Source organism: Bolinopsis microptera, chromosome 7, assembly GCF_026151205.1.
Source record: "Bolinopsis microptera isolate Bmic1 chromosome 7, MBARI_Bmic_1.0, whole genome shotgun sequence".
NCBI classification, from domain to species: Eukaryota; Metazoa; Ctenophora; class Tentaculata; order Lobata; family Bolinopsidae; genus Bolinopsis; species Bolinopsis microptera.
In genome coordinates this window covers 3,479,689-3,493,305 of record NC_087078.1, presented here as the reverse complement: position 1 = coordinate 3,493,305, position 13,617 = coordinate 3,479,689, and the positions used below count along the sequence as shown (strand labels likewise).

Sequence of the window (13,617 nt, the reverse complement as noted above, 5' to 3'; positions counted from 1 at the left end):
CGTTCAGTCTCAATATCCCTCTGATGAATTCTCTCAGCGCAGGCATTCTCCAAAAGTATAGAATTGGGTTTGCTGCCGAGTTCACTGCTACAAGTACAGTAAATCTGGCGTTATAGTAGTACATTTGTGTGTCAAACTGGTACAAATTAGAGTACCACTCCACGTTACCAGTCTGTATGGCGTGTGTTTGTAAGATATAATCAATGACAAGGGGAACATTGCACACTGCATACACAAGAGCGAATAGTAAAATCGTTACTGTCGCCTTGTTTCGAGACAGTTGCAGCTCTTTTTGTTGTGCTATATTATTTCTTCTTGTCAGCAAAACAGTTGATATTACACAGCTGATTACCACTACGAACGCAGGAGCTATGTTCACTGAATTCATGACGAATAGCAGGATGATAGAAACATCCCCGCCTCGTTTGAGATAGAAATCACAGCGTGGGGCCCGACTGTTGAAATATACATCTATATCCTCTTGAGCATGGAGTCCAATATTCATAGCCAACATTAGCAAGAAGTACAATACTAAAGCTATAAGCAGATTTCTTTTTTCTTGCTGTTGGAAGGGTCTTATCAGTGACACTGTCCTATTTATGGACAAACATAGCACTAAGAAAATACTATATGAAACTGCTATTCCCCACAAGTAAGCCCAGGCTTTACAGCATAGGCTCGTACCAAATACGATACCTGGACTTCTTCCTGAAAAATACGAAATTCCAACGGGGACTACTATCACACTTACGACTACGTCATTTGCCGTTATCACCAAATAGATGACGCTGGATATGTCTCTTTTCTTAGCCTTAAAATACAGAAAGCTCACAATGTTTCCGACCGTCCCGATAACGAAGCACAGACAACAGATAGTCCCGTAGGTCACATCAGCTGCGTGGTTGAAGTTCATATTAAACCAATCTGGTGGTTTTCAGGTAGTTGTTTCCATCCTGTACAAGGTAAAAAGGGTTATTTTTAATTGTTGACAATTCGGACAAATTCAGATAACCGATAAGGGGAGTGGGGTAGTCTGAAAATTCGAGATTTTGGCGGAAGTCCTAAGTAGATGGCCTCTTACATGTAAACCAAGATAGCAGGTTCCCGTGGAGCAACAACTATAATCGAAGTACTTATAAAACTGCAGTATTTATATTGTTTTTATAGAACTGCATTATCCGCTCTCTTCCAAAGAAAAGGTCATTATCCGCTCTCTTCCAGAAATAAGAAAGGGTCATTTGCGAGTCAGGAGAATGAATTAGGGAGAGTCTAAATGGAAACAGGTGGGCATTATTATCAATCGATGATGTAAATTGTAAATCATGTAAATGGAAACAGGTGGGCATTATTCGATCACATAAATCGATCGTTTAATCTGTTTCGTTTAATCTGTGTTGTTGACCTCAAGTTCTGAAGTTAACCTGCAGGTTCAGGTGTTCTTGAGGAAAGTTGACAATGGGGGGAGGGGGTACGGGGTGCTCACTGCTCGGCTTTGAAATTGAATATTCGTCAGAGTAGGGCATTACCTTAGTTGTTAAAGCTTACCGAGCGCCGCTCAGCCTGTCATTCCGCCATATCTTCGATCGGTTAAAGAACATTAAGCCTGGGGTCCCCAGGTAAGTTGCAGCTAGATTACAGAGAGTTTCTACTTTCTGTTTACCTTAAAACTGAACAGTGTTTGAGATATCACAGAAGCAGTGCAGTGAGACAGGGAGTAACAAAAAATGTAGATTTATAGATGATGGGTATTCATAGCGGACACTAACACATTGCTATTACATCAATGATACTTGTATGTTTAAAAAACAAATAATTTTTCTCGCAACCACCTTCGGTAGATCGGCGAGATGCCACGCCGAGCTGCGAAGGATTGACATCGTGAATGAACAATAATACTTGCAGGAACCCGTCTAAACCTAAAGTTGTGACAAGAGACAACAATGTTTATTTGTTTTGTGATTTTGACACAATTATTTCTACAGTATTCGCCTTGGAAATCAAAAAAATAATACGCTTTTCATTTATAACGTTCTGAATGAAAATAATATTCTGTACATGTAAAATACAATTGGTAACTGCACAAAATGAATAACAGCTCTAATCCGCAGAATGATAACAGCAAAAGTAGATAAAGACCAATTTATCCTCCAAGATAAAGTTTCTTATATGCTCAGGGAACAAACTTCACCTCTAACTTCACTGATAAGGGAGTCAACATAATCCAGACTCAAATGGATTACCATCCAAATTATTATTCATGGTCTTTATCATGTTTATGATCGATCAAAATTTCTATACAAGACAATCTCTAGATTTAAAACTTTCGATTTTCTCAACATTAAAAGAAACCCTTTATTCTTTACGTTTCAAAGAATCCTGTTTTACGCATATTGTATGAACGAGAGTTGCTATGTTTTGAAGGTTAAATGTTAATCTTGATCCTATTTTTCTTTTCCAATTGACATCTGTTGACTGTTGGCCGGTTTGCACGGTGTAAGATCATAGATGCTATCCTTATTTATAGCGAAAATTTCGTTAAGAGCAATGATTTCATACTGACGTTTTCAATGGCATCTTCTTAACTTTTCCTGAAATGAAAGGTATTATTGGAAATCGTTAATAAACGTTTTATACGTAAAATGGTATCATATTTTAAATTAGACGACTTTAAATTCATTATTCATCCGTGAAGGTTTAATTTGATGTTGATTTAATAATATTATATAGTTTAAAACAATATTTATCTTGATGTTATTTTTTCAGAAATTCGAGTGTCTTTTTTTTCTTAGGTGACCAAAAATCCAAAAAGATCTAACTGTGTGGATTAGGTTATCATTTTATCAAAATATATTTGTACACGTAAATTAAAGATCCTTGCAATCTCCGAGAGTATAATATTTAATATTAAAAATACGTCAAGATATCCCACTACTCACCTAATCTTATCATTCCCATCTTCTTGATGCAAACATCACAATAAGGTAGTCCATCCACAACAAATACATTGTAAAGAAGCTTTGTGTTTTCTATTAACATAACCTCACAATGCTTGCAAGAGAAGCACTTCTGGTGATACCTGCATTAATATTGGAGGTTCAAAATAAGCTTTCTTGAGGTATTAAATTGTAAATTGAAGAATTATTATTGTTAATATATAACTCTATATACCACACTTCTCTTATATGATATTATAATAGTTGAGGAAATCGTAACTCACGTGAAATTGGTCTCCTCAAGGTGGATAGATGCCTCGGTACCGATAGCCTGGACACAGCAACCGCATAGTACGTGGTTATTAAAAGTGTCTGCACTGCGCCTCTGTAAATAAAGTCAGTGAAGATAGGCTAGGAGAATAGCCGATGAAAATAAATAGTCCCAGTTTATACTTAAATTATCTCAACACGTATTTGTACAACAAACGAGTGTTCCCCGTTTGTCACTCACTGCACCATGCGGGTAACATAATTGGGGCGCGCGACGCGACACAAAAACCATGTGTTTAGCGCTTACGCTGGGGTACTTTAATTTAAGAAAATTAGTAAAAGTTACGCGCGCAGCATATTTTAATTCATGAACTGGAGCGGTGGGACATCTCTAGTAATCTTTCTGGAAATACTCGTTTCTCGTGCATATTTTATTAAAACTTTTAAAAATTTCACTCGAACATATAACTTACCAGCTTGTGTCCAACGAGAGTGAGATTTCTGTTGAGAGAATCGTTACCGTCAGTTTGAACAACACTTTCCTTGAATTTCTGAAGAGTAAACGTCATTACAGACCACGCCTAAAATAGCTTGTCATTCCTCTCCTCACGAACGACGAACATACTTAATGATACTGAAAATTTTAACAGACAACTACACCATTGTACACAAACTTTGACGAAAATAACGAGCATGTAAGTTACAAAAACTACAGGACAATGAAAACATGGACTCATGGAAAATATCACAACAATTAAGCATGTAAGCAACTACAATCTCTACTGATAGGACGAGATGATCACAAGCAAAACAAAACACACAATACAATCTTACAAACATTCGTGTAGATAAGGATCGGTTTTATCGTCATATTATGTCCTGTCATACCGTCAGGTTTAGTCCCTGGCTTGTTCAAATCTACCACTCTTTTAACCATCTCAGGAAATCTGCTCGGGGTTTTGTTTTGGAATCTTCCCACTCTCCTCGGAGCCGAATCATCAGATTCAGACTGGTAAGCGGTGTAAGTGGCCAAGTTTCTCCTGAATTTGTCTCTCCAAGATTCTCTAACAGGAGCGGTGCGAGAAAAAGTGTTTTGTTTTTTAGCATGCCCCTCATCTCTGTCAGCTGGTCCTATGAAATCTTGCTGTGTAGGTGCCGGTTTATGAGGTGCAAACTGCTGGTAAACCAGGCTTTCAGGTTGGAGCCAGGAGAACTCTAAACAATCAAGTTGTGTGATTGTATCTTGAAGTTCAGTGTCCTCGGAGGATCTGAATCTGTGTCTGAGAGGCGGTGAAGTCTCAATAGGTTGTCTGTCTCTACTTCCACTAGGCACCTCATCTCTGCTCAGCGTTCTAGCTCTATCACGCTCTTCATCTTTAAACTCTTTAGAATAGTTTTCGAGATTCTGCACAAACTCAATAAGGTGTGTCACTGATTCTTCAGGTCGGGAGTGAAATCTCATGCGCTGTGGTGAAACGTTGCGCCGCAGTGTACCGTGTTGAGGTGACATGTTGCGTTCGCTCAGGTGAGCAGGTTGTGATTTGGTCCGAGTGATCCGTCTGAAGTCCTTTGTTTTAAGGTTAGTCCTTGACAAGAATGCAACAAAACACCACACAACAACTTCATAAAACACTAGATGATTCTGATTAATGTGACACTACCAGGAGACACTAGGTAAGTATACCAACAATAAGTAAACAGCTTAATTATTTAATACTCACATTTGCTTTGTTGATATCAAATTTGTCGACTTCACTCAGAACTTCGTCAATCTCCGACGTCTGAAAGTGAAGCATAAATTACAGGCTTAATTATTACAACGTATTGCTTGTAATAATCCGATGAGTCAATAGTCTCTCACCCCATTACATGCCATCCTAAATCCTAATTTGATTTTATCATATTATCCATAAAGAACTGTTCCCATATTATGTAAGCCAGTATAGGAGGAGGTGGTTAGGAAAAGTAATTTCTACATAATAACTATTATAATATATACTATAGTATGTATAAAGTGACTAACAGAGAGGGGGTGTGGATCTAATATGGGCGAAAACGGGTTACGTTGTATAGGAACGATCCCTTATCAGATATTTAATAGATCGTTCTCAACTTGTACAATGAGTTTACTAGATCCCAACTCACTGGCTTGGAGGAGGATGCTGACACACCCTTCTTAGCACAACTCTTCTTCTCTGAAGACTGCATTCCACAACTTCTCTTCTCTGAAGACTGCATTCCGCAATTCCTCTTCTCTGAAGACTGCATTCCACAACTTCTCTTCTCTGAAGACTGCATGCCACAATTCCTCTTCTCTGAAGACTGCATTCTACAACTCTTACCCCTAAACCAGGGCAGTGCACGCACAGTGCAGCTTAACCTCTTCCTCAACGACCGCCGCTTCTTCTCAGGTATCACCTGATCATTCAGCACCGCTCTGCGCTCACAAAACTCCTTGAGTTTGTTACAGTGCTGGATCCTAAGTTCCCTGAGTTTCCCCTCTATTTCAGAGGACCTCTCCGAGGTGGGGGCACTGTCATCCTCGCAGGAGATACTCCACCAACTGGTCTTGTTATTCTGCTGCTCCGGCTTACATTCCCCCTTGTTGTGGTACCTGATAATAACATCCTCTTGGTTCTTACAGTCACTGCAGTGTGTAGACCCTCTGGAATGTGCGGACCCCCTCGTATCACTGCACCCCACAGACCCCATCCTTCTCCTCTTCCTCGTCTCGTAGTTCCTGATGACTTGCTCCATCTCATCTGGAGACTTAATGACAGTGGTGTAGAGAGGGTGTACTGGAGACAACTCAGGGGGAGAATACTTGGGGTCCAGTTGGAGCAGGATACTATCTAGATATCTGATTTGATCAGAGAAGGTCATTTCTGAGAGAACTGGAGGTGCCATGGTGGGTCCTGGAGACGAGATGATCAGTTCAGTGATTTGGTGTTTGGTTTGGGGTGATTCAGGGTGTGTTTCTGGCTCTTTGTCGTGGTCTGGTATGTAAGTTATGATAGACTTTTCTTCCGACTTTTGTGAGTTTGTCAGTTCGTTTGTCCGGTTGTCTGTTTGTCCGTCTTCGTTTTTTTGTCTGTCTGTTAATTCAGCAGTAAGTTTATTTGTCTGTCCGTCTGTAATGATTGGTCGGTCAATTGCTCTGTTAATTTGTCTCGCGTGTTTTAGTTTGTCTGTCTGTTTGTCAGTCTCAACTCTCTGACTCTGTAAAACAAGAAAAACATTAAAAATAATTTAACTACTTCAAAATTTCGACTCAAACTACCGAACAATGAATCTGTGAATAGATCTAGGAAATGAAAAAACTTCGGAAAATAGGATGATCTGTGAGGCATACAACTTACAGTTTCTAAGTGAGTAAATAAAGCAAACTAACATCGCTGAAGGTATTTGAAACATTAAACACGAGGAAGAGAAAGATAAGAATACAAAACCCAAATACAACGAGTGTCTAATGTATATTTACTGCTTCCGCAACCTGGGAAAATACCTATCTCTTGAAATACAAGCTGTCATTATAATAACTGTGCACTAAATAAGAACACCGTGACATCTCTACCAGTAAATAGTAATTAAGACTCAATAAATCAGCGTGGAGTCGATCAATTGTACATGACAGAGAGTATTGAGTGAAGGAAATGATGATGAAGAGGCTACAGCAAGACTCAACAAAGCTTCTGATTATAATCCAATCAGAGCCCTTATACAACCCCACGTGCCAACCAATCACAAGCTGTGATGAGGGCAGCGTGACTCTTCCTACCCTAAGGGTAGATGCACTTTGACTAATATGATTTAGCAGCAGGGGTGTAGGAATGATTTTCTTCATGGGGGGCCAAATTCTAAATTTTTTTGGCGCTTCGCGCCAAAGCCTGAATTTCGAGGGTAAGGTCGGATAAAAGGAAATTGCAGCATGTGTGGCATCGCGATTTTTTCACGTTTCCGCAACAAATCGCGATTTTTCAGATCCTGGCCTCACGACAAAGCGCGATTTTTTCAGTTCTTCGCGTCAAATTGCGCATTTTCCTTTAAATTTGAGGACCAAATTTGCGTATTTTCCTTAAAATCTGTGGGCCAAATATCACGTTTTCTATAATTAGTACATGAAACCAATCAGTATCACATCCACAACCTTCCGAATGTAGGTACGGACTTCAAAAATATATTTTCGGCCCAGAATGTTCAGGGTAGCATGAAACATGAACAAAAGTAATTTCCAGAAAAACTTTGAGAAACTTCGACTTTTCGAAAATTTTCGGTCCGAGTCATTCTCGATACGTACCTCTAAAAGCAGAGCTCCCGCTTCCGAGCTCATATTGCGAAGGGGAGGCCTGCCTTCCGAGATCGCATTACAAAGGGGAACCCTCGAGTCCAAAATCGTATATCGAAATTCGAAAACCGAAAAAAATATTTTTGGCTCATAATGATCAGGGTAGCATGAAACATGAACAAAAGTAGTTTCCAGAAAAACTTTGAAAAATTTTGACTTACAAAATTTTTGACTTATAAAATTTTCGGGAAAAAAATTTTGTTCCCAAAAATTTTTAGAAACCTAAATTAAAAAGTTGGCCCTTTTTGGCCCCTTGCCCAGATTTCATGGGGGGGGGGGGCGATGGCCCCCCTTGCCCCCCCGCTTCCTACACCCCTGTTTAGCAGGGCACTTTGAGAAGGTCGCGGGACAAATGACGGGCCCTGAACGCTCTCAATGCGGCAGAAATTAATAGAGCGTGTCCAGTGTAACGCAACGAGCATTAGCATAATATAATTGATGAAGGAGCGGTTTAATGGTATTCAAAGAATGCACGCTTCGAAGTGTGCTGCTGAACAACATGAGGTTCTGCAGCTCTAGGCAGCGGAACAAAGTAATGGTTCTCACAACGATCAATTGAGTGTGACTTGCAGGTCGGTGAATGTTGCAGCTCTCAATAGCATAAAATAGTACACGGTGGCAATTAGTTAAATTCTTAATGCTTGTGCACCGTGCAACACGGTCAATGGAAAGCTACTATATTTATTGAAATATTTTAAATTCCTGCTTGAGAAGGAAGTGTGAGTTATTCTGAAAGAGTATCAGTATTGTGTGTTGGATTGTAAGTCGGTTAAAAGATATAAAAGTGTGGACGGTAATAGATCTCTGTTCGATATCGTTATCAATGATTGCTACATGTTGTGTCAAAAATGAAAATTATAAAATTAATGGAAGGGAGGAGAGCAATAAAGGAACTTATGTATAGCTTCAAAACGTTAAATTTAGTAAGTTAAATTTAAAACATCGCAGACGAAACATTTAACCAACCTAACTCAACAACAGATTAGTAAAAAGGATGAGGTGAATACTCGTTCAACTCAGCCCTTTGTCAGTCACATGGTAATCACGTGTTAGTCACGAGTAGTGGTTAACTAATGTCTACTGGTTGAACCGGGTCTGACAGGATCTCTAAAAGACAGGATCTCTAAAATAGTTCAATGAGTAGGCGAAATATCACATCCTGAACACCAAGGTGCGACTCCCTTTCCGTGGTCCAGGATAGCAGCTCAACCAATCACAATGCATCAGCAGATCCGTCAGCCAATGAGAGTGGTGTATTAAGGGCGCGTGACGAACTGTCAAACCTTTCAGTTTCGTCTGAGATAATCGTCTGAAATATAGACAATGGGACACCATTAACGGTTTAACGAGCTCTTAAGCTTCATGCTCAATCTCTACCAGAGGTGTGGGTACAGAGGAGGATGGGTGTGGTGATACACACAATCTGAACCACAATAATACAACTTATTTCCCGACTTTGAGACTGTAATGCTCGGGAATGCTCCAGGATATGGTATCTGAGCAGTTAACTACACGTGGTTAATGCCTAATGGGACTGTTAATGGTAGGATAGTAGGATCGGGGTGAGACACTATAGACTCTCGGAGACTCAGAGAGTCCTGAACTCTTAGAATTTCAGACTGTAAGACTCCTAATTTCTTAGACTTTTTAACATCTAAAGACCCTAAGACTCTCAAACTCTAAGATACCTAGAATCTTGCACAAAATAGGAAGGAACATGTAAAGATGTAAAAGCAATTAGTAGTTTAGTTGTACAAACCTTGATGTATTTGTTCCAGAGGTCTCGTATGGTGGCGTGATCTAGTTCTGTTTTGTAAGTTTCCCGCTTGTGTTTCTCCAACATTTCTCTCCACTCTGAGAGATCCGGCCCTACAACGGGTTACAGTTTAATGTCTCAAATGTGTTGGATAATGGATATACACTGGAGTTAGTAATAGTAACTTGCTGATAGTATTATTTATTTAATTGTGAAAAGGAGATGAATAATATCATGACTTTATGGAATTTTATCTCAGAGCCCCTAAATTCCCCTCAATTAACTTAATTACACTTAATTACACTTAATTACCTGGAGCAATAGGAGTGGACTGAACATTGCTGATAGTCTTTGACCTGACTAAAGGCACATCATTCTCCGGCTCACTAACAGTCTGAACCTCACTGATAGTCTGTGTTGCTACAACAGGAACCGCCTTTTCCACTATTGGGGGCTTGTCTGGAATACTTCTGTTCTTTACACGTTGTTGGAACAGGGTACTGTCTAGGGAGGAGAGAGAGGGTTAAATCTGTCTTCTTGAGAAAATGGACTAGAACTAGATATTTTCAGGTTGAACTTCACAAAGAAGTTTTCAATTTTTTTTTCAGTTTCTTATTGAAGAAACAGTAAAATACTGGTATTTTATGCACAATAGTTCACGGCGGACGGATTTTAGAATAAGGCCACTTCATATTAGTATTACCGTTTTTATCGTTCCAATGAGAAAAACCAGCTTTTTGGAAATAATAACCAATCTTAGAGTGATGGTCACCAGAATTAGACTTATCACTACAAGTCTGGTAAGGTAGGATGCCTACATTATCGACCTTACTGGCTGTATCACCTTGATCCAGTACAATTAGGGTCGTTGGGATAAAGGATTTTACTTAGTTGGTTATTTAACAAGACGTATTTATTTCTTTATTTTATTCTTTATTAGATTCTTCCGAATAAGACAATTAAACGGTTATAAATTCAAATATAATTAGCAAATAAAGCAATTATCATTGAGACGTGACAATTTGTTGTATTAATGCTTTTCATACAAAGTTACAACGAATTCTTCACGTTATGCATCCTGGGTTTGGACCGGATATGACCCGTTTAATAAAATATTTCCATCACGTTACATTACATAATCCTCAATAAATGTAATAGATTTGTAGTGTTGTAATTAGTTTAAAACTCTAACATATAAGATTGTTGGTACACTAGTTAACAGCTGTATTTTCCAACTGTAGTATCTATCGATTTGATGATTGACCAGGCCCTATCCTGGACATCAAGTCGTAAGATGTCGCAGATTTGTATTCCACTATCATAGAATTAAATACTTTACTTAAGTGCGGGTTTTTGATTTTTCCTGCACAAAAAACTGATTTTGCGTTCATGTCAAGTCAGTGGCAGGTTCTGGTTATGATTGATAATAATTAGAGTGATGGAGATAATTAATTAGAGTGGTAATTGATAATAATTAGAGTGATGGAGATAGTTTGTTGGTCAGCTGTGCTTTCACTGAAACTTATCCGTTTAAGACTATTATTTTGATCTTAGTCAATAATTTCGCTTTTAGAGCAATATTTCTCAGTTTCTGACTTATTCTTTGTTGAATTAAAATTAAGACACGATGTATACTAAAAAGAAATTAGTGATTAAGGTGAGAGATAACAAACATTAAGTGAATTATATATACCTAAATTAAAGCAGCCTCTACTGACTTCTCATTAACCCTTTCCTAACAAACAAGGTGACATGAAATAGAGCATTTTTACCCCGCTTAAATCAACAATCAAAATTAGAATAAAGATTGCCGATGCCAAAGCGGCTGGCATTACAATACACTCCAAAAACTAGATACTCAATTTATGAGTATGATAGTAAAAAAATGTAAGAACAAAGTACTTTATTTGACATTTTAAAACGATTGTATCACACACGGTAAACACTTATTGATGTACCTTACGAGACAAATTTAAATGGTACGAAAGTCGGTGGTTTTTCGAAAATAACACCATATTTTCGGACAACCAAAATTTGGGTCACCATTATTATTTTCCCCAAATTATTTTTCGCGTATTTTCCTTAATCATGACTTTATCGATTTACTATCAACTTATCAATATAGTGAGTTATAAATATGATTTATCAAAAAATTAATGGACACAAGTATTCGATCATGAATTGCTTTAAAAATGATTTTGGATACGTTCCATTAAAAATAAGCAAGCTCTATCACTACTTTATTGGCCACGGCGGTCAAATTTCGGGAGTAGTGGAAGATAACAAACACTGTCGGTCTCCTATACCCTCTGGATGATTATAAATTAAGTTGATGCTAACTTTCAAAGGCTCGGGAGAAATTGTTTACAAGATGAAACAGCTGATCAGAGAAGATCTTTGTATCTAATTTTCTCAAATATTGGGTTTAATTTTTGTAAAATAAGGAGATGAAAAAATCCCCAAATACCATGATTTAATTTGGGGTACGAAATGTGGCGGTTTTCGAATTTAACAATTCCGATATTTTCGTTCCCAAATCATTTAGGTCACCGGAATTATGTCGAACATAAATATGTCTAGTAAGGTATATAATTCATTATTATATCATATCGCTCACTCTAATTTACTCTGTCCTCACAACCCACAGTTTAGAATTATTGCAACGTATCTTTTTAATGTACATCTTATACATATCTTAACAAAATTCCCGTGTGGAATGTCTTGTTAACTTAGCCACAATTAACTCCACTCCAATATTTGGTCTCAAACAGAGAGCAGAGAGTATTTTACAGTAAATGAGCTAATAATTGAGTGACTATTACGATCCCAGCTAGCACCAAAACTGGCACAAATCCCCTTAGTTGTGGCCCTGGGAGACACGATTCCTTCGAAGGAGGGAGTCCAAAGAAGTAGCGCACTGGGCCAGACCTGGTGATAAGGAAGGATAGAGCACCAGCAAGGACGGAAGTAATTAACAGCATGACCGGGAAAGTACGGAGATATGGCACCCACAGTGCTCCAGCAGTAACAGGGTTTATCACCCATTGGTGGACCAGATAGAAAGGCATGGCCATCTCCCTGAAGGTGCTATGCCAGGATTTAGCCACCGCAAAGTTTCTCCTAGCCAATGATAAGGATCCTGAGATAAACAACCACTGTCCAAATCCTCGAGCAAAGCCCGCCACGATAGCTAGCTTAGTCCCGTATTGTATGGGGTGTTTATCAATGACAGCCACCACCCCATACAGAACACACAGGATCACACCACTAATGAAGCACGTCCAGCCCCACAACCTGCCTTCCTGTTTGATGAACTTGTCCGCTGAAGCTGTAGCATATCCCAGCACAAAGATAAGAAGGTAACAAAAGGTAGTGGTGAACTGGAAGAATATTGCAAAAAACTTTAGTCCAATTATCGTCATAAAGGGGGTCAGATTGTGAGAGACTTCTAAAAGTGCCAGAATTCCTCCTGGTACGAGCACAAACTTAATCGGTCCTTCCAAGAACCATCTGACAGCAGAGACAAACCCCTCTGGTGTTGTGGTGGGTCTAAAAAGGAAGTTTAGACAGCAGAACACTCGGGTGAAATAGTTGAAAGGACGGATACTGCAACAACAGACATAGGACCCACAGCATGATAACTCAGAGCTCTCTGATTTATTGTGAGCCGGGTGGAACACTGTGAACCAATACGTCATAAGCTGGGAGAATAGGAATAAGTACAATAAAAACCAAGCTACGTGCAGATCGAAGGTAATGAAATAGGCCCTAAGGTACTCCCAGTAGGATATCTCGAGAGGAGGGGTGTGGGGAGAGAAGTAGGACACACTGTAAGGGAGCTGACCAACTAGAGTGAAAAAGAGCATGGGAACCAAGAGTCGGTGCACCCTCTGGTCCCGGAACAGAGTCTCCGTCCTCCGGAACAGAGCAGAGTACGCGTTCCGTCCGGACAGGTAAAAGAACATGGGCATGTTCCAAGCGTACATGAACCCCGCAAACCACTCAGCAACATAGGAGAGATTTACTGTAGTGAACGGGTCCTCACCCCCAGTCCTCAGTGCCGTGATGTTAGGATATTTGTTACCGTACGGTATCCTGTTAGGAGGGAAGTAGATAACACTCAGATGGAACAGGTAGATACCGTAAGTCAGGAATATCATGATCACATCTATATCCGGTCTTCTTGGAGGGGGTTGCATGTTCTCCACTGGGGAGATCTCCGCTAGTGTGCTAGTGTTCTGCTCTGCCTCGTGTTCAGATCCTGCACTCTTTTCTGCTTCCGAGTTAGTGAGCAGGTACTTCGTCTCCAGCGT

The 13,617-nt window shown here is 39.4% G+C and overlaps 2 protein-coding genes across 6 annotated transcripts in view; one reads left to right on the top strand and one right to left on the bottom strand.

Annotated features, from left to right (window-relative positions):
• The window catches only part of LOC134817762 (uncharacterized), a 32,850-nt gene extending 30,651 nt beyond the window's left edge, over positions 1–2,199 (top strand). Inside the window, exon 12 of the mRNA XM_063827060.1 lies at positions 2,109–2,199. Within this exon, the coding sequence (XP_063683130.1) occupies positions 2,109–2,110 (2 nt within the window). The 3' untranslated portion in view covers positions 2,111–2,199. The remainder of the gene's footprint in view (positions 1–2,108) is intronic.
• LOC134817759 (uncharacterized) overlaps positions 1,956–13,617 on the bottom strand; it is a 33,719-nt gene continuing 22,057 nt past the window's right edge. For 3 of the 5 annotated variants that reach the window (XM_063827057.1, XM_063827054.1, XM_063827056.1), the window contains 7 exons: positions 9,617–9,808; positions 9,308–9,417; positions 4,925–4,984; positions 3,677–3,754; positions 3,218–3,318; positions 2,937–3,076; positions 2,499–2,588 (listed from right to left, as the gene is read on the bottom strand). In XM_063827057.1, coding sequence (XP_063683127.1) covers positions 2,551–2,588; positions 2,937–3,076; positions 3,218–3,318; positions 3,677–3,754; positions 4,925–4,984; positions 9,308–9,417; positions 9,617–9,808 — 719 coding nt within the window. In that variant the 3' untranslated portion in view covers positions 2,499–2,550. Of the gene's footprint in view, positions 2,589–2,936; positions 3,077–3,217; positions 3,319–3,676; positions 3,755–4,924; positions 4,985–9,307; positions 9,418–9,616; positions 9,809–13,617 lie in introns of all 5 variants that reach the window. The other 2 variants (XM_063827055.1, XM_063827058.1) reach the window with 2 other exon arrangements.